General features: G+C 43.0%; 1 protein-coding gene across 8 annotated transcripts in view; it reads left to right on the top strand.

Moving 5' to 3' along the window:
- Window positions 1–21,979, top strand: part of LOC109897631 (RNA binding protein fox-1 homolog 3) — a 409,231-nt gene that overhangs the window by 338,741 nt on the left and 48,511 nt on the right. For all 8 annotated transcript variants that reach the window (XM_031827807.1, XM_031827804.1, XM_031827808.1 and 5 more), the window contains one exon: window positions 20,714–20,965. In XM_031827807.1, coding sequence (XP_031683667.1) covers window positions 20,714–20,965 — 252 coding nt within the window. The remainder of the gene's footprint in view (window positions 1–20,713; window positions 20,966–21,979) is intronic.

The following is a 21,979-nucleotide window of genomic DNA, read 5'->3' as shown; positions in this document are numbered from 1 at the left end:
GATGTGATCAGACCCTGGTGGCTCCTTTTGTCCTTTTCTTCTTCTTCTGTAGTATTTCATGCTTTCTGGCCTGATCAGCAGTATTCTCCCTGTCCCTCTCCACCCCCCCTCCCCCATATATATATACCTACCTTGGTGAATGTGGAGTTTCTTTCATTAGAGCACGTAGAAATAGATGTTGTACAATCAGTCCATTTGGCTCTTTTCTTAGTAGACTTGAGAATGAAGGATGAAGTTAGTTAGTATATTGTAGATGTATTTCAGTCTACATTTTGAGGGCAGCTCTGAGTAGAACATTGTGAATTTATGGAAAGTATCATTTGTAAGTGATTCACATGGATATATACATGTTCAATACGTAAAGCCTGATGAAGAGCATAAATGTATGTGTAACACTAGGACCTGGACTGGAATCACAAGTAAGCCTCTTTCCTAAGACCTTTTGATAAATAGAGAACATCCTCAAGTTCTCTCCATAACACACACCATAACATGAACCATAACACACACCATAACATGAACCATAACACAAACCATAACATAAACCATAACACAAACCATAACATAAACCATAACATAAACCATAACACAAACCATAACATAAACCATAACACGAACCATAACATAAACCATAACACAAACCATAACACAATCCATAACACAAACCATAACACAAACCATAACACAAACCATAACATAAACCATAACATAAACCATAACACAAACCATAACACAAACCATAACACGAACCATAACATAAACCATAACACAAACCATAACACAATCCATAACACAAACCATAACACAAACCATAACACAAACCATAACATAAACCATAACATAAACCATAACACAAACCATAACACAAACCATAACATGAACCATAACATAAACCATAACACAAACCATAACACAATCCATAACACAAACCATAACACAAACCATAACACAAACCATAACATAAACCATAACATAAACCATAACATGAACCATAACATAAACCATAACATAAACCATAACACAAACCATAACATAAACCATAACACAAACCATAACATAAACCATAACACAAACCATAACATAAACCATAACATAAACCATAACACAAACCATAACATAAACCATAACATAAACCATAACATAAACCATAACACAAACCATAACATAAACCATAACACAAACCATAACATAAACCATAACACAAACCATAACATAAACCATGACACAAACCATAACATAAACCATAACATAAACCATAACATAAACCCCAAACTTCCCCTGAGGACACAGATCCTTGCTAAGGATTACGGTGTACTTAATTGACTCAATTATCCAGTCCAGTCAAAGTTTGTAAAGAAAAGTGTGGGCTGCCTGGATTTCTGTGGCATTAAGTCGTCATTGAGGGGGCAAACGGGCCCAGTGTATTTACTGCCAAACTGTGTTTATCTGACCTGATGCCTCTAATGCGGGTATCAATCTCCACAATACATTCTCCCTCCAATATGGGTCGTGTCATCTCTGGTTAGTGGAGTCTCCTGATGAAATTGTCTAAAACTCCACCGATCAATCAAGCTAGTGCTGGATTGATTTTCTTTCATATTTTCTCATCTTCTCTTTTCTTCCTGCCCCTCACCATTCGAAGGCCTCTGATGTTCCCTCAATGTAAGATGAATATCACGCAGAGGGCAAAAGAACATCTGGGTTAGACCTGTTGACATCTATGAGACTGTCTCTCTACCCTTCATCTCTCTCTCTCTCTCTCTCTCTCTCTCTCTCTCTCTCTCCCCCTCTCAAAGACAAGCAAATATCACCTCAGTAGACACAGTACCTGTATTATCCCAACACCCTCCACATCCAATCCCCTATTATAACACAACACCAATTATATTGAAACTGTAACTATGACCAGTAACTATCTGTGTAAATGTATTCCACCTGACTTTGTATTGAAATAAGTGCTGTGTAGTGGTAATAAAAAGACTACCAGGCAGGCAGGCAGAAACAGACCAGCGTGGCCCCAGGTTCCCCCTCCATTGCCTGGTCTCAGCCAGGGGACGGCAGGACCATCCACATCCCCGGGCCCCCGGACCCATTTGTATGGGCCGCACGACTTTCCCCATAATGAAATATTCACAGGTCACTGGTTCCCTGAGAAATGATGGCGGTCAGTCAATTGCTTTTCAGCGAGTAATTTTCTCCCCCTTCAGACTGCCCTGCTTGTCATGTTGACAGTCATTAGCGCAGGAGGAAGGCTGGATCGAAGCGCAAGTGTGACACTTGTCAGACAGGAGCAGTGTTTATCTCCTCTACTGCTTTATTTCCCTTCAATCTTTTCTTCTTTTTCTTTCTATCTCTTCTCCTCTTCTCGCCTCTATTTATCTGTTTTGTTAACGCTTGTGTCAAGTTGTTTTTTGCAGTCTGTCCTAGATTCTACCCCATCTATTACCATGTTGTGCTCTGTTCTTATTTTACACCATTTTGTCATGTATTTTTCTTACACCTGAAAGTCAGAAATAATCTGTTATTTGAGACGTTGAATTAAGCCTTAAATCTTCAGTAAAGACCAGGCAGAAAGTAATCCCTTTTAAGGTAATCAATCACTTTGAAAGAAACCCATCACAAGCCAATCAAAAGAGACACTTCAGATTTGGTGATTTGACCCTCAAAAAATCCACAGGAAAGTTTAGCCAAGGCTCTTTTTTCTTTATGACTCAGTCTGACCTTTGAAGATATTACCATCTGATGTGATGAATGGTCCAGGGAGGAGACACAGACTTTTCTTATTAACCAGCTGTGGTGGTGGTGGAGCTAGACCGGCTAGCACTCCTTCCCTAATCCCCTTCTTCTTAAAGGGGGAGAGGAGAGGGGGTTAAAAGGACATCAGGAATGACATAGTGTTAGAAATAATATGGGGCCCTCCACGGCAGAGGCACTACAGTGAGCTCGGCTGACCCAGAGGGAAACTCCAATTAGCAGGGAGTAATGGATAGCCCCTGTGGCTGGTGTCTGCAGGCGGGTAGAGCGCTGACCCTCGGCCTCGCCCCGCCACAGCTACACTCTTCCCCCAGCATCACTCTCTCTCTCACCCTGTGATAGATCTCAGAGCAGGCCTGGCGACACCCTCACATACACAAACACCCCCGCTCCCACACACACACACACACACACACACAACACACACACACACACACCCACACACACAAACACCCACCCACATACACCTACAGTGCCTTCAGAAAGTATTCATACCCCTTGATGTATTCCACATTTTGTTGTGTTACAGCCTGAATTCAAAATGGATTCAATATGTTTCTTCTTACCCATCTACACACATACCCCTTAATAATGACAAAGTGTTTTTAGACATTGTTGCAAATAAATTGAAAATGAAATACACACCCCTTGGTCAGTACTTTGTCGAAGCACCTTTGGCAGTGATTCTGTGAGTCTGTGAGTCTTTCTGGGTAAGTATATAAGAGCTTTCCACACGTGGATTGTGCAACATTTTCCCATTATTCTTTTTTCAAAATTCTTCAAGCTCTGTCAAATTGGTTGTTCATCATTGCTAGACAACCACTTTCAGGTCTTGCCATACATTTTCAAGTAGATTTCAGTCAAAACTGTAACTCGGCCACACAGGAACATTCACGGTCTTCTTTGTGTGCAACTCTAGTGTAGATTTGACCCTGTATTTTAGGTTATTGTCCTGCTGAAAGGTGAATTAATCTCCCAGTGTCTGGTGGAAGCAGACTGAACCAGGTTTTCCTCTAAGATTTTGCCTGTGCTTAGCTCCATTCCATTTTATTTTGTATCCTGAAAAACTCCCCGGTCCTTAACTATTACAAGCATATCCATAACATGATGCAGCCACCACTATTTTAGAAAATATGGAGAGTGGTACTCAGTAATATGTTGTACTGGATTTGCCTCCCAACATAACACTTGGTATTCAGGACTAAAAGTTAATTGCTTTGACACATTTTTTGCAGTATCTCTTTAGTACTTTGTTGCAAATAGGATGCATGTTTTGGATTATTCTGTACAGGCTTCAGTCTTTTGACTCTGTCAATTGGGTTAGTATTGTAGAGTAACTACAATGTTGTTGATCCATCCTCAGTTTTCTCCTATCACAGCCATTCAACACTGAAACTGTTTTAAAGTTACCATGGTGAAATCCCTGAGCGATGTTCTTCCTCTCTGGACAGAGAAAGGATGCCTGTATATTTGTAGTGACTGGGTGTATTGATAAACAATCAACATTTTAATGAATAGCTTCACCCTGCTCAAAGGGCTATTCAGTGTCTGCTTTTTATTTTACCCATCTAATGGACCAATCAGTGCCCTTCTTTGTGAGGCATTGGAAAACCTCCCTGGTCTTTGGGAATTAGTCTGTGTTTGAAATTCACCTCTTGACTGAGGGACCTTAAAGATACTGTAATTGTTTGTGTGGGGTACAGATATGAGGTAGTCATCCAACAATCATGTTAACACTATTATTGCACACAGAGTGAGTCCGTGCAACTTATTATGTGACTTGTTGAGCACATTTTTATTCCTGAACTTATTTAGGCTAGCCGTAACAAAGGGGTTGAGTACTTACTGACTAAAGAAATGTCCGCTTTTAATTTTGAATTCATTTGTAACCATTTCGAAAAGCATAATTCCACTTTGACATTATGGGGTGTTGGCCAGTGACAAAACATCTACATTGAATCAATTTTAAATTCAGGCTGTAACACAACAACATGTGAATAAAGGGGTGTGAATACTTTCTGAAGGCTCTGTACACACACATACTCATAGACACAGTGTGTGTTAGTGTGTGTACTGGTCCACTAAGCTGTTTGCGTGGAACTGGGAGGGTATTAGGCAGTGTTTCCTCTAGGGAAGGAGAGTGAGCCTCATCCATGTGCCTCCTCAGGTCTGTGCCAATCAGCCCTGTGCCAATCAGCCCTGGGCCATGGCATGCTGATAAGAGCAGACGACGCTCTGGATCCCCAATGGAAGAGAGGGGACTGTGCTGTGACGTCCTCCCCCACTCCGTCTGATAAGCCTCTTCTCAAAGCACAGTCGGGAGAAAGCAGTGGGATCTGTGCAAGGATGGCTCTAAGAGAACCAGACTAGCATCTTTACATTAAAGGGAGAACATCAGGAAAAATCTTGTAAAAAATGTGGAGCAATTAAATGTAGGTTGTGATAGATGTTATTCGTGTTGGTGTTGAATCATCACACCTTGCTGTAATGGAATGGTATCGAGGAGAAGGTGTTAGTACTAAATGGCATATGGTTAACCATGCCAGTGTCAATATGTCTGCAACATCAAATCAAATTGTATTTACCACATGCTTCGTAAACGACAGGGATAAAGTAACAATGAAATACTTACTTACGGATCCGTTGACAACAATGCAGAGTTAAAGATAAGATACAACGGAATAAAAAATAGAAATAGTGAGGCGAGGAATGAATACGCAGTGAATAACAAATGACAATAATGAGTCAAATCAGTATGGCGGTATGCTGGGAGCACCATTACCAGGAGGATGGACAGGGGTACGAGGTAATTGAGGTAGCTATGTAAATATACAGTGCCTTCAGAAGCATTCATACCCCTTGACTTATTCCACATTTTGTTGTGTTTAAGCCTGAATTCAAAATGGATACAACGTTTTTTTTTTCTCTCACCCATCTACAGACAATATCCAATAATGACAACATGAAAACATGTTTTTAGACATTTTTGCACATTTATTGAAAATACAGAAATACCTCATTTACATAAGTGTTCACATGCCTGAGTCAATACATGTTAGAATCACCTTTTGCAATAATTACAGCTGTGAGTCTTTCTGGTTAAGTCTCTAAGAGCTTTGCACACCTGGATTGTACAATATTTGCCCTTTTGTTCAAGGAATTGGAAAGCCTCCCTGGTCTTTGTGGTTGAATCTCTGTTTGAAATTCATTGCTCGACTGAGGGACCTTACAGATAATTGTATGTGTGGGGTACAGAGATGAAATATTTAGGCTTGCCATCACAAAGTTTTTTTAAATGTCTAAAAACATAATTCATCTTTGAGATTATGAGGTATTGTGTGTAGATCAGTGACACAAAATCTATATTTGAACCATTTAAAATTCCTGCTATAACACAGGGTTTCCCTCGGTCCTCGGAACCCCAAGGGGTGCATGTTTGTTTGTTTGCCCTGGCACTACACAGCTGATTCAAGTAGTCAACTAATCATCAAGCTTTGATCATTTGAATCAGCTGTGTAGTGTTAGGGCAAAACCCAAAACCCCTTGGGGTCCCGAGGACCGAGTTTGGGGAAACGCTGCTCTAACACAACAAAATGTGGAAAAATTCAAGGGGCGTGAACACTTTCTGAAGGCACTGTATGTAGGGGTAAAGTGACTGGGCAACAGGATAGATAATAGACAGAAGCAGAAGTGGTGAGTGTGAAAGTATGAGTGTGTGGGGCATCAGTATGCATGTGTGTGCTTTTTTTGTGTGTGTGTGTGCAATGATGTAAAGTATTTAAGTAAAAATACTTTAAAGTACTACTTAAGTAGTTTTTGGGATATGTACTTTCCTCTTTCTATTTCTGCCAACTTTTAACTTTACTCCACTACATTCCTAAAGAAAAGAATGTACTTTTTACACCATTCATTTTCCCTGACACTCAAAAGTGCTTGTTCCGTTTGGACAGGAAAATGGTCCAATTCACACATTTATCAAGAGAACATCTCTGGTCATCCATACTGTATCTGATCTGGCAGACCCACTAAACACAAATGTAAAATATGTGTTGGAGTGTGCTCCTGGCTAGCCGTCAATAAAAAATTAAAGAAAACGCTGCTGTCTGGTTTGCTTAATATAAGGAATATGAAATGATTTATACTTTTACTTTTGATACTTAAGTATATTTTAGCAATTCCATTTACTTTTGATACTCAAGTATATTTAAAACCAAATATTTTTAGACTTTTACTCGTGTAGTATTTTACTGGGTGACTTTCACTTGTATTTGAGTCATTTTCTATCTTTACTTTCACTCAAGTATTGAGTACTTTTTCCACCACTGTATATATGTGTGTTGCGGTGTCAGTGTAAGAATGTGTTAGTGTGAGGGTAGAGTCCAGTGTGTGTGTACAAGAGAGTTAGTGTGAGGGTAGAGTCCAGTGTGTGTGTACAAGAGAGTTAGTGTGAGGGTAGAGTCCAGTGTGTGTGTACAAGAGCGTTAGTGCAAAAAAAGGGTAAATGCAGGTAGTCCTGGTAGCCATTTGATTAGCTATTTAGTGGTCTTGTTTAGCAGTCCAATGGCTTGGGGGTAGAAGCTGTTCAGGGTCCTATTGGTTCCAGACTTGGGGCACTGGTACCACTTATCATACAGTAGCAGAGAGAACAGTCTATGGCTTGTGTGGCTGGAGTCTCAGACAATTCTTTGGGACGTCCTCTGACACCGCCTGGTGAGAGGTTCTAGATGGCAGGGAGCTCGGTCCCAGTGATGTAGTGGGCCGTACTCACCACCCTCTGTAGCACTTTGCTGTCTGGTGCCTTGCAGTTGCCATACCAAGTGGTGATGTAGCCAGTCAATATGCTCTTAAAGCATTGGAGGATCTGAGGATCCTTGCCAGATCTTGTTGTGCACTCTTCACAACTGTGTGGGTGTGTGTGGACAATGTTAATTCCTTAGTGATGTGGACACCGAGAAACTTGAAGCTCTCGACCCGCTCCCACTACAGCCCAAATGATGTGGATAGGGGTGTGCTCGCCCCTCCGTTTCCTGTGAGCCACGATCAGCTCCTTTGTCTTGCTGACGTTGAGAGAGATGTTGTTGTCCTGGCACCACACTGCCAGGTCTCTGATCTCCTCCCTATGTTTTTAATGTTATTTTTATTGAACCTTTATTTAACTAGGCGTGGCAGATCAAATTCTTATTTACATTGACGTCCTACACTGGCCAAACCTGTACGACGCTGGGCCAATTGTGCGCCACCCTATGGGACTCTCAATCATGGCCGGTTGTGATACAGCCTGGAATCAAACCAGGGTGTCTGTAGTGACGCCTCAAGCACTGAGATGCGGTGCCTTAGACCGCTGCGCCACTCGGGAGCCCAAATGACTGCCTCATCACTTACTGAAATGAGAATGTCCCACAATTCACCTCTTATGGAGAGGCTCTCTCTTCCCCCTGTGGCCGCATTACCCATGATGCCCCACAGCGGATGAGGGAGGGATATGCTGGAGGCGTCGCTGCTCTGCTCTGCTAACCACTCTGCCAGAACACTGCACTAATTGATGAATAGAGATTGCATTCTCTCTCCTGCTCTCCATCAAACTTTTTTTAAGGCTCCGGTGGGCACTTCTTTATAAAGTTCAGTTTTAAGTTTTAAATGTAGCAAAACAAAACAATCACCCTTAATCAGTGAGTAATGTTGTTTGAAAGAGAGTTTTGATCTGTCTGGGTGTAATTTGGAAAAATATACACTTATCGTATCAAGAATCTAAGCCATTTCACTATTTTTACCATAATGGGCTTTTTATCAGATTTGTGCCCTGGTTCTGTTACTGAGAAACTTGGGGCCAGCTGTGTATCACCATTACAGCTTGTGTCAACATGTATACGTTGCATTACATCAATCTTGCACTCAGCAGGAGCGGACAGAGCTATTATGTTAAAAGCCCATTTGCCTGACATATTCTTACTGAAGATGGCCTCTCGCAGGGGAGGGGTCTGATCCGGTGAATATTGATAGGTTCATTGATTGATTAATGGTCTCGGGTGATTTATTGATTGATTTCGCTTTCAAATGAGCTGCGAGAGAGAGGTGAGCCCAGAGGAAAACAAACCACATTCTCCTTCAAGCTCTGGCTTTACATAAAGACACAACACTGATTTATTTTGGGTACTGCTGCTGTTTTCATTCGGATGTTGTTTTTGGAGTCCATTTTCAACTGAAATATACAAGAAGTGTTATAGACTGAAATCACGGGAAACAAAATACACGATTAAAGGACGTTTTCCCCTCAACTGACTGAACTAAATACATCACCTCTCTACTGGTTTTAGGAAGACTTGTAGGGCGTTGTTGGGTAGTTACAAGTGCATGGACTGTGGATGGGGGAGTGGGATGTGTAGATTAATGCAGTGGAAAGCCATCCTTCAAAGTGCTTAGAATAATTAGAGTCAGGCCTCCAACAGAATGGCCATGTCACTGGAGGAAATGGGCTTTTTATTTACTGTGGCGGCTCTTCTCTCGACCTCTTCCTCTCTCTCTCACTTTCACTCCCTCTCTCTCCCGTTCTCCCTCTCTCTCTCTTTCTCCCTGGAATCCATATAGCATATAGAGTTATAATTCAGGGACGGAGAGATTCAGAGTGTCTTTAAAGGTGCTGTCACTGCGCTGGATGCATTTCTCAGATTTGTATCTCTGTACGATTGTGTGTGTGTGTGGTATGGGCGCGTGCATTTGTATTCACAATGGGCATTTGTATTCAGGAGCTGATCTGTTAATGTGTGGGTGTGTGTACACGCACAGTGTGGGTGTGAATGTGTGCCTGCAATGCAATTGTGTGTGTGAACGCATACGTGTCTGTATGTCTGTGTGAGTGTGTGTGTGTGTGAAGGCATTTCCCATCTTAGAGGTGGTGAAAGGGGGAGAAACGCCATTGATAAATTGATCACAGTGAAATTGTGGAGTATTGAGACATGTTCTAAATCCCGCCCCCTTCGTTCGGCCTCCCTCCCACACACACAATGCACCGCGCTACGGCTCTGCTCTGCTCTGCTCCAGCATCAATTACTGTGGATTGCGTGGTTGACAGAGTGTAAACCAGGTGCCAGCCCTCAATCCAATTAAAGAGATTTAATTGGGGAAAATAAATGGAGTGTGTCCGGGAAGTGCTGGGTTACCCACACTAAGTAGATTTTTTCCTTCTTTTTGAAAAGTAAGGTATTGTTTATGAAAGACTGAATTGAATCTAATAAAAGCTAGGGGCAATTGGGCTATTGCTTTTCTTCACACTGCCTCGACTTCCTCCACAGGTCACTAATGCAAACAATCCAATCTCCCCTCTCTGAAAGGTGTACTGGGCTCTCTAAACAGGATTATTATCTAAAATGGCCCATCAGGTGATTCGGCCATACACTGCCAGGTTTCAGATGGTGATTGTAATTCCCCTTTGCCAGCCTTTTAGGGATGGATCACTTTAGGAGTGTTTGTAACTTTTAAACAACACCTTTAAAACAACACCAACAGACGAGGAAGGCCAACAGGCCCCTTGTCTGTTTTAAATAGCATTATTACTCTGACTACTTCTGTAACCATTACGAATGGGGGTGTTTTTTCTCTGTATAACATGAGAATCCTCTGTGGTTACCAGTGTAGTAGTGGGTGTAGTTGTAGCTTGACACTGTGAGTGTGAAGGAGACTGAAGCATCAGCAGCAGCCACAGCTCCATGCAAGAGTTAGCCCAGATAAAGAGAGGTGTTTAAAGCGGTCAGGTAGCACCACGTCGTGCAGTGGTCTCTGCTCCTCCTCCGTGTCTCTCTCCCCCAATCTGTCCCAGGGGAGGGGGGGGTGAAATGAGGAGCAGCAGAGAGGCAGAGCCTAATTCTAGTCTTGGTCTTCTCTTCACGGGACATGGATGAATAATTCAGGATTGTTAGCTGTCTGCTGCTAACCCATCTACAATGAAACAGTCTTACTGCACATCAATGATTGAGCAGACACCCGGTTCCCTCCCCCTTTAGAGGGAATCATATGGAGCTGACTCCTCTTCACCAGCTCCCTCCACTACTTCCCTATAATTGGAAAGAGAAAAAGCTGGAATGCTGTATCAGGGATCTGGCAGAGCGGTATAGGCGTTTAAACAGCCATTCAGCAATGTCAACCTGCAGACGTGTGTCTGGGGTGTGCACCCACTAGTTAGCCCCGAAGAGGGGAGAGAATTTGGGACAAAAGACGTGACAGAGTTTTCAGCAGACACATTTCCTGAGTTGGAAAAACTGTCTCTATCTGCGGCCTATTAAAGAGTGAAATACATATGTATCTGGAGTGGAAGAGCTCTCCGATGTGAGCGTCTCCGATGTGTCTGTCTGTAATAGGACCATCCTCGGTTTCCCTGATTTGAACCCCTCTTAAAATCCCTTCCAGCCTCCATCTCCGTTCTCTCCTTCCCTCGCTCCTCCCTTCCTCGCTGTATCACACACTACTTCTGCACCACGCTCACCTTTTCCCCTTTTCAACATCAGACGAGCAAATCAGCAGACAAGCGATGGTACAAGTTTTCCCAAGCTTTCAAGAATTATCACCATTTCATCACATATAATCACAGTTAATAACCCTTCTCATTAAGGAGACGAGGATCACGGGTCATTAATATTGTTAATATCTTCTCTCCTTTTCTCCCATCGCCAAGTGCCAGAGGGGCTGGAAACAAAAGGAGGACTAAAAAAGAGCTTAGGACGACAGTGATTAACCGATTGGGGTAGATGGACTGTGATGAATCAAAGTTATCTCTCAAATCTTAATAACTGGAATTAGCTGCTGATTAGATGAGCTTGGGCTACAGCAGGGAGTAGTAGGCATGTTCACTTCAAAGAATATGGCCCATGTAAATCTGTCCCTCCCCTCCCCGTGCCCTCCTCCGCAGAGCAAAGAGAAACCCACCGAGCCAATGGGAAACCAAAGAGAAGGATTACAAAGGGAGGAAGAATAGAGCTGAGAAAAGGAAGACAAGAGTTAGACAGTGTAAATGGTGCCTTTTACCTGTTTGCTCCCTGGTATTAGGATCTTTTTATTTCTGCGTTTGCTCTCCCCCCTCTCTCTCTATCTCTCTCTACAGTAGGAGGGGTCAGTGTCTCAGTGACAGGGTCATGATGAGAGCGACTCTGTCTCATTTGCATATGTTTGCCATTGTCACAGCGGTCAACGAATGTCATGTTAAGATTCCTGCATGTTTAAGCACTGACATTTGTCCCTCATGAGGCAGTCTGGCCTCTTATCATAACCCTCAAAGAGAGACCACATCACAATGGCACACAGCTGGTTCCTAACCAAATGTTGGTGTCACTTCAACAGTGTTGAATTACAGTAGAAAAATACTCATTTGCCAGCTAAATTAGATTTGGTGTAGATCAGTGGATCGGCACGGTACGAGAATTGATTCACACGTGTATGACCAGAATCAAAAGAATGTCCCTGATCAACTGTTCAATCATCAATTTTCATTTCAGATAGGTCTTTATCTCCGTGACCAATAGCAATTTCTAGAAATTGAAGAATCTTATCAATTTAGAACATGTGTAATAAAGTATACCAATATCAATCTGTTCATGTCATTTGATACATGAGAAGGACAATTGAGAGGGGGAAAAGGCTATCGTGTATCGGGCTGAGATTTACTGTAGTACATTTGATCCGGTCAAAAGCAACGCCTGTGGGATCAGTTGATTTTAAAAACGACACACAGCCCACATTTCTATTTGAATTTCGACAACAAGTCTGGAATAATTAGTCCCTGATGTAAATGTCTGTTACGCAACAAAAAGGCAACAACATTGAAAGAGGCAATTATCTGCTTTTATGGTGTGGGGAAAACATGGCGGGTCTGATCATCTGTAAATGATAGTTGTTTTTAAAGATCCTGTTGGTTTATTAGGAGCTTTTTAATGCGCCGTTCTCCAGCCCCAGACAGATCAGACCCATGCATGGCTGCTACAGCAGGCGGGTGGCTGAGGAGGAGACGGACAGGTTCATTACATGTCACAGGAGTTCAAAGTGATCCTCTGTCTGCTGTGTTTATTAAGTGGCGCTCCAGTCGTCTCTGAGGTATAGTAACACTTGCTAGTCGTAGCACAGCAGACGCTAAGAGCAGTCCCATCTCGATCAGCACAGGCTGAGGCTCGGTGTGTGGTGTTGTGCAGTGCGGCAGCAATGTAATAAAGAAATCAACAAGGGATAGAGGGAAATGAACTCTCCCTTTAATACCCTGTCCAAGGATGAAGCCGTGTTCACATGCTAGTTGGAACTAGGAAAGTCTGAAGTTTCAGACTTGCTTACTGGTTGCAAGTTCTACACCTGCTGCGTTCAATTTCTGAGTTTCCTAGTTCTGTCTAGTGCGTGAACACGCCATGAATCACAAATAAATGCACCAAAATAATTAGGAAAAATCATGTTAGAAGGAATGAAACATATTTGTCATGTGTAAACGATTAAGGCTCCTGAAGAAAAAATAAATAGAACAGAGTGCAAAAAATTTCAATTCACTCTGGGGGGCCGAGTGTAGATTCAGTATTTAACTTCATGGATAGATTCTTCAACAAATGAGGTGGAAAAATGAAAGATGAGAGTTGGCAAGAGAGGAAATGGGAAGGAAAATAATAAGGCTGTGCCTAGCCTATTTGGAATCCCACACCGCTGAAGAGTGGTATGGAAGAACACTGGGAGTAGCTAGGGGGATGCAAAAGCTTTTCTCAGGTGCTTCAAATCTGCATTAAATTGGGCCGTTGCATTTCAACCTCTCCATGCTCTCTCCCCTCTGTCTCTCCCAAAGTTTCACTGTAATTGGAAGACAATGAGGGGAAAAGCCAGCCGGTGCGCCCGGAAATCTGCTTTATCATGAGAAACCCAACTGGAGGATTTGTTTTGTTGTTGTTGTTTACCTCTGCCTCCGAGTTGGGCTTTTCAGACTCACCTTGAATGGTTGGCAGGTGGTTGTAATTAACAGGCTCTCCCTGGCTGGCTGCAGCCTCTGGTGAGATGCTAGCGCTGCTAACACTGCTAACGCTAACGCAGTGTTGGAGCACGATCATATGGCCTAATTAAAATGGACCTAGCTAGACTCAAGCTGTATTTGTGTGTGCCTGTTAAGACAAAACTAATGCCAGTTGCTGAATGTTCAAAATCATCCCAGGCCTGCCTCACTGGCCTGCCTCACTGGCCTGCCTCACTGGCCTGCCTCACTGGCCTGCCTCACTGGCCTGCCTCACTGGCCTGCCTCACTGGCCTGCCTCACTGGCCTGCCTCACTGGCCTGCCTCACTGGCCTGCCTGCTTTTTCTGCATGTCTGTTTGTTGGGGTTCAATTAGCTGGGCGTCAGTAGCGGGGGTGAAAACAACAAGGTTGCTTTTATGTGCCTGGCTGAAAGTCCTCGCTGTGTTTCGTGTGTGTTGCATGCTCTACGTTGGCCACTGTTGAGCTACGTGACACTCTCCATTTGTCCCCACTCTGTTTTCTGCTGCAATGGCCCAACGGGATTTGTCACAAGTTTGCCTTCCTCTCAGTGAGGGAGTCATTAAAGTGAGATGAGTGCTTCTCTTCTCTATGTCTTGGAGTTGTGCTGTCGCTATAAAACACTCCACACTCTTTCCCTTCCTCTCCTTTGGACTCACTGCACTGGATAGGTTCTGTAAACTTGAGCCATTTTAAAGGGTTCCTGTCAACATGCCAGTTCAGTAACTAATGTAGACTACAGTACACACATATATGCTGAATTACCCAGAAATGAACACGATATTCAGCTGGTGTTCTTGTAGCTCAACATCTCATCATCTAATATTGTAACAAGTCTGATGTTGGATCTGGTGACAGATGAACCTGTGTGGTCGAGACCTTTCAAGGTCTTCCAGTCCCTAACAAATGAGTCTTTATTAGTACTATTAGTACTTTATTAGTACTATTAGTACTTTATTAGTAGTATTAGTATTAGTCTTTATTAGTACTCCATTTGGGGATGGGTGGTAGGGTTTGCGGGGAATAATAAAGGTATATTCTTAAAAAGTGTGTATATGTATGTATATATATGTATGTGTATGTATGCATATATGTGTATATGTATGAATGTTTATGTATGTATATGGGTATGTGTATGTATGTATGTATAGTTGAAGTCGGAAGTTTACGTACACCTCAGCCAAATACATTTAAACTCTGTTTTTCACAATTCATGACATTTAATTTCAATAAAAATGTCCTGTCTTAGATTAGTTTCGATCACCACTTTATTTTAAGAATGTGAAATGTCAGAATAATAGTAGAGAGAATGAGCTTTTATTTATTTCATCACATTCCCAGTGGGTCAGAAGTTTACATACACTCAATTAATATTTGGTAGCATTGCCTTTAAATTGTTTAACTTGGGTCAAACGTTTCGGGTAGCCTTCCACAAGCTTCCCACCATAAGTTGGGTGAATTTTGGCCCATTCCTCCTGACAGAGCTGGTGTAACCGAATCAGGTTTGTAGGCCTCCTTGCTCGCACACGCCTTTTCAGTTCTTCGGATTGCAAGCCTCCCCTTTTCTCCTCCAATCATAACGATGGTCATTATGGCCAAACAGTTCTATTTTTGTTTCATCAGACCAGAGGACATTTCTCCAAAAAGTACAATCTTAGTCCCCATGTGCAGTTGAAAGCCGTAGTCTGGCTTTTTATGGCTGTTTTGGAACCGTGGCTTCTTCCTTGCTGAGAGCCTTTCAGGTTATGTTGATATAGGGCTCGTTTTACTGTGGGTATAGATACTTTTGAACCTGTTTCCTCCAGCATCTTCACAAGATCCTTTGCTGTTGTTCTGGGATTGATTTGCACTTTTCGCACCAAAGTACGTTAATCTCTAGGAGACAGAATGCATCTCCTTCCTGAGCGGTATGATGGCTGCGTGGTCCCATGGTGTTTATACTTGCGTACGATTGTTTGTAAAGGTGAACGTGGTACCTTCAGGCGTTTGGAAATTGCTCCCAATGATGAACCAGACTTGTGGAGATCTACAATTTTCTGAAGTCTTGGCTGATTTCTTTTGATTTTCCCATGATATCAAGCAAACAGGCACTGAGTTTGAAGTTTGGCCTTGAAATACATCCACAGGTACACCTTCAATTGACTCAAATTATGTCAATTAGCCTATCAGAAGCTTCTAAAGCCATGACATCATTTTCTGGACTTTTCCAAGCTGTTGAACCTCTCTAGGGTATCTGGCCAACATCCAGTGAGATTGCAGAGCGCCAAATTCAAATACAGAAATACTCATTATAAAAATTCAGAAAACAAAACATATTTTACATAGATTTAAAGATTCACTTCTTGTGAATCCAACCACGGTGTCAGATTTTAAAAATGCTTTACAGTGAAAGCATACCTTACGATTATTTGAGAACATAGCCCAGTTGACAAATTATTACAAACAGCAACCAGCCAAGCAGAAGTGATACAAAACCCAGAAATAGAGATAAAATTAATCCCTTACCTTTGATGATCTTCATATGATTGCACTCAGAAGACATTCATTTACTCTGATAAAGTCTCTTTATATCCAAAAAGCTCCATTTTGTTCACACGTTTTCTTCAGTAATCCACAGGCTCAAACGCAGTCAAAACAGGCAGACAAAAAAATCTAAATTGTATCCGTAAAGTTCATAGAAACATATTCATTCCCCAGGTTGTTTTTAGGCTAAATGATCTATAATATTTCAACCGGACAATAACATTGTCAATATAAAAGGTAAACAAGAAATGCACTCTCTCGGGATTGCGCATGAAAAAGCTCTGTGACACCTCTGTGACACCTCAGGGTCCACTCATTCAGACTGGTCTTACTCCCTCTTACTCCCTCATTTATAAGAATCTAGTGGAATGCATAGTGGAAGGCATAGGAACTGCAAATTGAGTCCTAAATCAATGGATACTGTAATGGCATTGAATAGAAAACTACAAAACTGAATACTTCCTGAATGGATTCGTCTCAGGTTTTCGCCTGCCAAATCAGTTCTGTTATACCTCACAGACACTATTTGAACAGTTTTGTTTTTTCTATCTAAATCTACCAGTTATATGCATATCATATCTTCTGGGCTCGAGTAGCAGGCCATTTAATTTGGACATGCTTTTCATCCAAAATTCCGAATGCTGCCCCCTACCCTAGAGAAGTTAAAGGCACAGTCAACTTTGTGTATGTAAACTTATGACCCACTGGAATTGTGATACAGTGAATTATAAGTGAAATAATCTGTCTGTAAACAATTGTTGGAAACATTTATTGTGTTATGCACAAAGTAGATGTCCTAACCGACTTGCCAAAACTGTAGTTTGTTAACAAGAACATTGTGGAGTGATTTTAATGACTCCAACCTAAGTGTATTTAAACTTCCGACTTCAACTGTATGTATGTATGTATGTATGAATATATGTGTATATGAATGTGTATGTATATGTATTTGTGTATGTGTATGTATTTATGTGTATAGATATATATATTTACCCCCAAAATATATAAGGGACTGGAAATGATGCAGACAGTTACATTGATGGAAGCAACAATCTATCTGCAAAATTAAAGCTGATCCACCCCCTAAAAAACAAGACAAAACACATGAGTTGCTGACTCGGTGTGTCTAAGTGAAAGCCATAACGCTGTCCACTCCATCACCCGTCCATAGCTGATATCATCAATGGCTCCCATTTGAGTGATTTCCCCCTGGATTCAATGCAACCCAATTAGTCACCTACTGTCTTTAGCCTTAGCTTTACCCTCTGACCTCCCATGCACAGTACAGGAACTGACACCACTCTGCTGATATGAGTTCTCCCCAGCTACTGTATGTGCTCAGCCCTTCTCTGCCTGGCCTACCTCAGAGAGCAAGTCCCCAACAGCTTTGCTGAAGAGGATGAGAGATTGTTGGCCACTGGCCAAGAACTCTACCCACGGTATCCATGGAGATGAAATGGAGCTTCCGTCATCAAAAGAGCTAACACCAGTTATTATCATTACAGTAGCATCACTCTCCACCTGTCCATTGCCCTGTGTTTCTCTCTAGACGAGCAGGTCTGGAAGTCCAAGCCATTTGGGCCTGCCCAACCTCCTCGCCCCCCTACACCTTAGACAGGGCTGCCTAATGCTGACTGTAAAAACAAAAACCCTGCTACCAAAAGTGATTTTGTTAAGTAAGGCTTTCAATCCAATTTTACACTGGGAGAGTGCTTAACATTAAAGAGAGTGTTTTTTGTTGTGCTCTTCTGTAGTAGGGGTTGAGGGGTAAAGGAGAGAGAGACACAGAGAGCGAGAGAGAGAGAGGTGGGAGTAAGAGATAGCGTGAGCGAGAGAGAGATAGGAGATCGATACAGACTGGGCGTTCTGTCTGGATTCCTGTATTCCCCCTGGTCCTGTCGATGGAGGAGGGGTTTAGCTAACTCCCACCGTCTGGCCTTGTGCGGGGGCGCTGAATTACCACGGTGGGACCTGCTCGTCCATCGTTAACATGCCTGCAGGTGGACGAACGTCGCCTGCCGCCCGGGGCCTCATAACACCACACAAACGACTAGGAGCAGTTTCTCTCCCGCCATAACTTAACGTCTCCCCGTCAGAGCCGTGAGAGATGGGAGAGATGGGAACTGCAACCTGCGCCTGGGAGCTTTATGGTTGATATGGTGTGGGGGTTTTCATCAGGCACTGTGGATTATCACCAGCTAAAAGGATGTGCGGTCACAGCGGGACCAACGCTGCTGATTTGCATGGGCCCTTTTTTCTCTTCTAGTTCATTTCCAGTTGAATAACTTGTTTGTCACATACATCAGAGAGAAGGGGAAGATCATACAAGAGCCAGTGTTACTTTGTGTTTCACTAATGAGCCCCGTTCTCTACTCACACCCATAGACCCCCACTCCTTGCTTTTGGTTTGCTGCCCTTTGAAACAGTGCTGTGGTGCTGTATAGTGCAGTACAACACTTTGTTGCTGCATCTCTCTCTCTCTCTCTCTCTCTCTCTCTCTCTCTCTCTCTTTCGCTCTCCCTCCCAGCTCCAGGCTGTTACCAAGCGTTGTGTGTCACATGGCTTTGTTTCAGTCCCATGTCCTTGTTTTATGCTCCAAGAACAATAGGCGTGACACAAGTGCTCTGCTCTGTGCCTCGCCATGTCTAACAGAATCCTCTAATGTAGCCTTGATCTCCCATATGGTGTGAAAACTGTTTCTCATATATGCCTTGTTGTCATCTGGACTGATGTTATACCACTTGAACCGGTTCATGGGGAAACTATGTGAAAGGTCTCAGCTGCTGCTGTGCCATGAGAAGCTTCCGTTTTTAGGTAGCTAACCAGCCCCCTTCCTTGAAGTGGGTGCTTAAAAGTTTAAAATTGCCGACATCAAGAGTCGACTTGAATAAGGATGCCCTGCAATGCAAGTGGGTTATATAACGCCATGACTAGAGGGAGATGAAAAGTAGAGCACAGGGGGAGAGATTTAAAAAGTTTCAGCACGAAGAGGGAGGGAAGAAAGAGACGGGGGGAGCGAAGGGGGAGGTAAGGAGAGAGAGATTTAGGTAGGCAGGGTAGGTGAGGTCACGGAGGTGTTGAGGGCCCAGGCCTTGAGACTGTGGCCTCTCTTGAAGCTGGTCAATCCTCCTCATCTCTCAAGGCTGAAGGGCCTTTCTTTTTTCATTTAGATAATGGAGGCAACTCCTTAACTGGCCAAGTGGTTTGGACTGTGGTTTGTTTGGCAACACGTCAGTGTATCATTGTTTCCAAAACATTTACAGCGCTGGGCACTATGCTGCACAGCTCCCCTCCCTCATTAAAGCACAGGCCTCCTCTCCTCCTCCAGCCCAACTAGCTACGGCTGTCTGTGGAAGCCTGCAACATAGAGCCCAAACAGCAATGCACACAAGTGAGAAAAAAGGAATAAAAATCATTTATCTCTCCTCTCTCCGTCCCTAGCCAGTTAAGGCTTGGAAGAGACAGAAACTTCTCTATCTGTTTACTGTTATTGTTTTTCCCCTTACCCATAAGCCTCTTTGTCTTCTCTTATCGGAGGAGTTATGCGTTCAGCTCTTGTGATCTGTATCTTCAAATTTGATTGGGGATATTTGGTGGGAATGTGTTATTGGATTCTGCCGGTATTGTCTCACCGTTTTTAAAACACAGTTGTTGGGGTTTTAATGTAGAGGTGTGGTATCTGTTCCAGCAGGGCTCAGTGTGGTTGAACAATAAGACATGCTCTCATCTAGTCCTACCATTGCTTTGCTTAACAATGTGCACCAGCCAGAAAAGTCCATTAATTCAACAGCTCATCATCTTAAGCGCCCACACGAGAGAAAGGGTTTGCAAAGCGCCTGCCACGTCTCTACCAGCCATCTGTCACTTAAGTCACTCAGGAGCACAGAGACAGAACAAGACGAGTAGGACAGAATGAAAGAGGGATGTGAGTGGGGGAGGGGGTGAGAAGGAAGAGCCAAGGACAGGACAGATATATCAAGTAAGATGCAGGTAGGAGGTGTTCAAAGCAGAAAAGTGGAACACAGAAAGGAATCGGCTGCTCCTATAACCGACCTGTCATTTGAATCAAAGGCTCTAATCAAAATTGTATCAATTAATTGATCTTTCCTCTTGAGCTTTGCCATGAGTGCAATTGAGTTTCCTCCTCGCTCCTGCCCCACCACCAGAGAGCCGTGCTCTACACACCATAAACTATGTTCATTAATAATGATCAAGGAATCCTCTAATCTGGGGTGAAATATGATATGATAGCTATTTCCCTGAGATACTTAGTTTGCAGGACAACTCTTCATCTCCCCAGCTACTTCCAAAGCACAGGGGAAACCAGCATGCTTTCATGCTGCGTTGTTCTTTAGTACTACTAACAAAGTACTCCGCTGTTCTAACCATGTAACTTTAATCACAAGTGATGTGGAACAATGAATGTAACACTGTCTTCTCCTCTTTGTCTTAATAGGGTAACCAAGAGGCCACCAACCCCCCAGAAGCCATGGCCCAGCCGTACACGCCTGCCCAGTACCCGCCTCCCCCACAGAATGGCATCCCGGCCGAGTTTGCGGCACCCCACCCCCTCCCCACGCAGGACTACACCGGGCAGAACAGGGTGCCCGAGCATGCCATGACCCTCTACACCCCCACACAGACGCACAGTGAGCCGCCGGGCACCGACAACAACACGCCCGCCATCACCGCCAACACAACTGTACCGGTCAGTAACGCTCAACAACACACACCTGGCATTATCTTAAATTAGGTTGATGACCGGAGGTGTTTAAGGAACCTCAGCCTTCAGACCATTACCAGTAGGATTGTTAATAAAGGCTTGGAAGCAGGAAGGGATGGAATATTACATATGACGGTCATAAGGTTGTGCCTCGGCTCGTTAGGTTAGGCATCGTTAACGTTACACAACTACCCAGAGTGTACAAGGGTGCAGGAGTAGACTGTGATGTCAGCAAATACATGAAGATGTCAAAGCGTGGAGCTGATTCTGCGTGAGTTGGAGTTGATTGAACTTAACTGGAAACGTTGTGGCGAAATCAAAGTGCATTTTTGAGAAGCCGGGCTCTCTGGAAAACGTGGAAACCTGAAGGGTTTTATTTATTTCCGCCAATGAGATTCAACATGCTGTACACATGAATCATTTAGGCTCTGTGAAAGGGGGACAAGCCCTCCCCCTGATCCATTTGGTTGTGGAGTTAGTGGAAAGGAGAGGAGGGAAAGTTGCACTCTATGCCTGCAGGGGCTTGGGCTAGGCCAGCCAAAAAGCCCTGCCTAATTGGTCAAATTAACTAATTAGCTGTAAATGTATATAAACCTCTGAGAATGTCCCTCAACATATTGCACTGCCTCCTGAGGAGCAGCCGTTAAGCCAGGATTATCCACAGACAATTTCTCTGAGTTAAATATGGGGAATTCAGCAAACAGCTATTTTACCATAGTAGAATATGTCAAATTCACCATACTGTCAGCTATTTTACCATAGTACAATATGTCAAATTCACCATACTGACAGCTATTTTACCATAGTAGAATATGTCAAATTCACCATACTGACAGCTATTTTACCATAGTAGAATATGTCAAATTCACCATACTGACAGCTATTTTACCATAGTAGAATATGTCAAATTCACCATACTGACAGCTATTTTACCATAGTAGAATATGTCAAATTCACCATACTGACAGCTATTTTACCATAGTACAATATGTCAAATTC

Source organism: Oncorhynchus kisutch, linkage group LG6 (assembly GCF_002021735.2).
Source record: "Oncorhynchus kisutch isolate 150728-3 linkage group LG6, Okis_V2, whole genome shotgun sequence".
Taxonomy (NCBI): Eukaryota; Metazoa; Chordata; class Actinopteri; order Salmoniformes; family Salmonidae; genus Oncorhynchus; species Oncorhynchus kisutch.
Note: the sequence above shows the minus strand (reverse complement) of the source record. Positions and strands in the feature narration are given on the sequence as shown.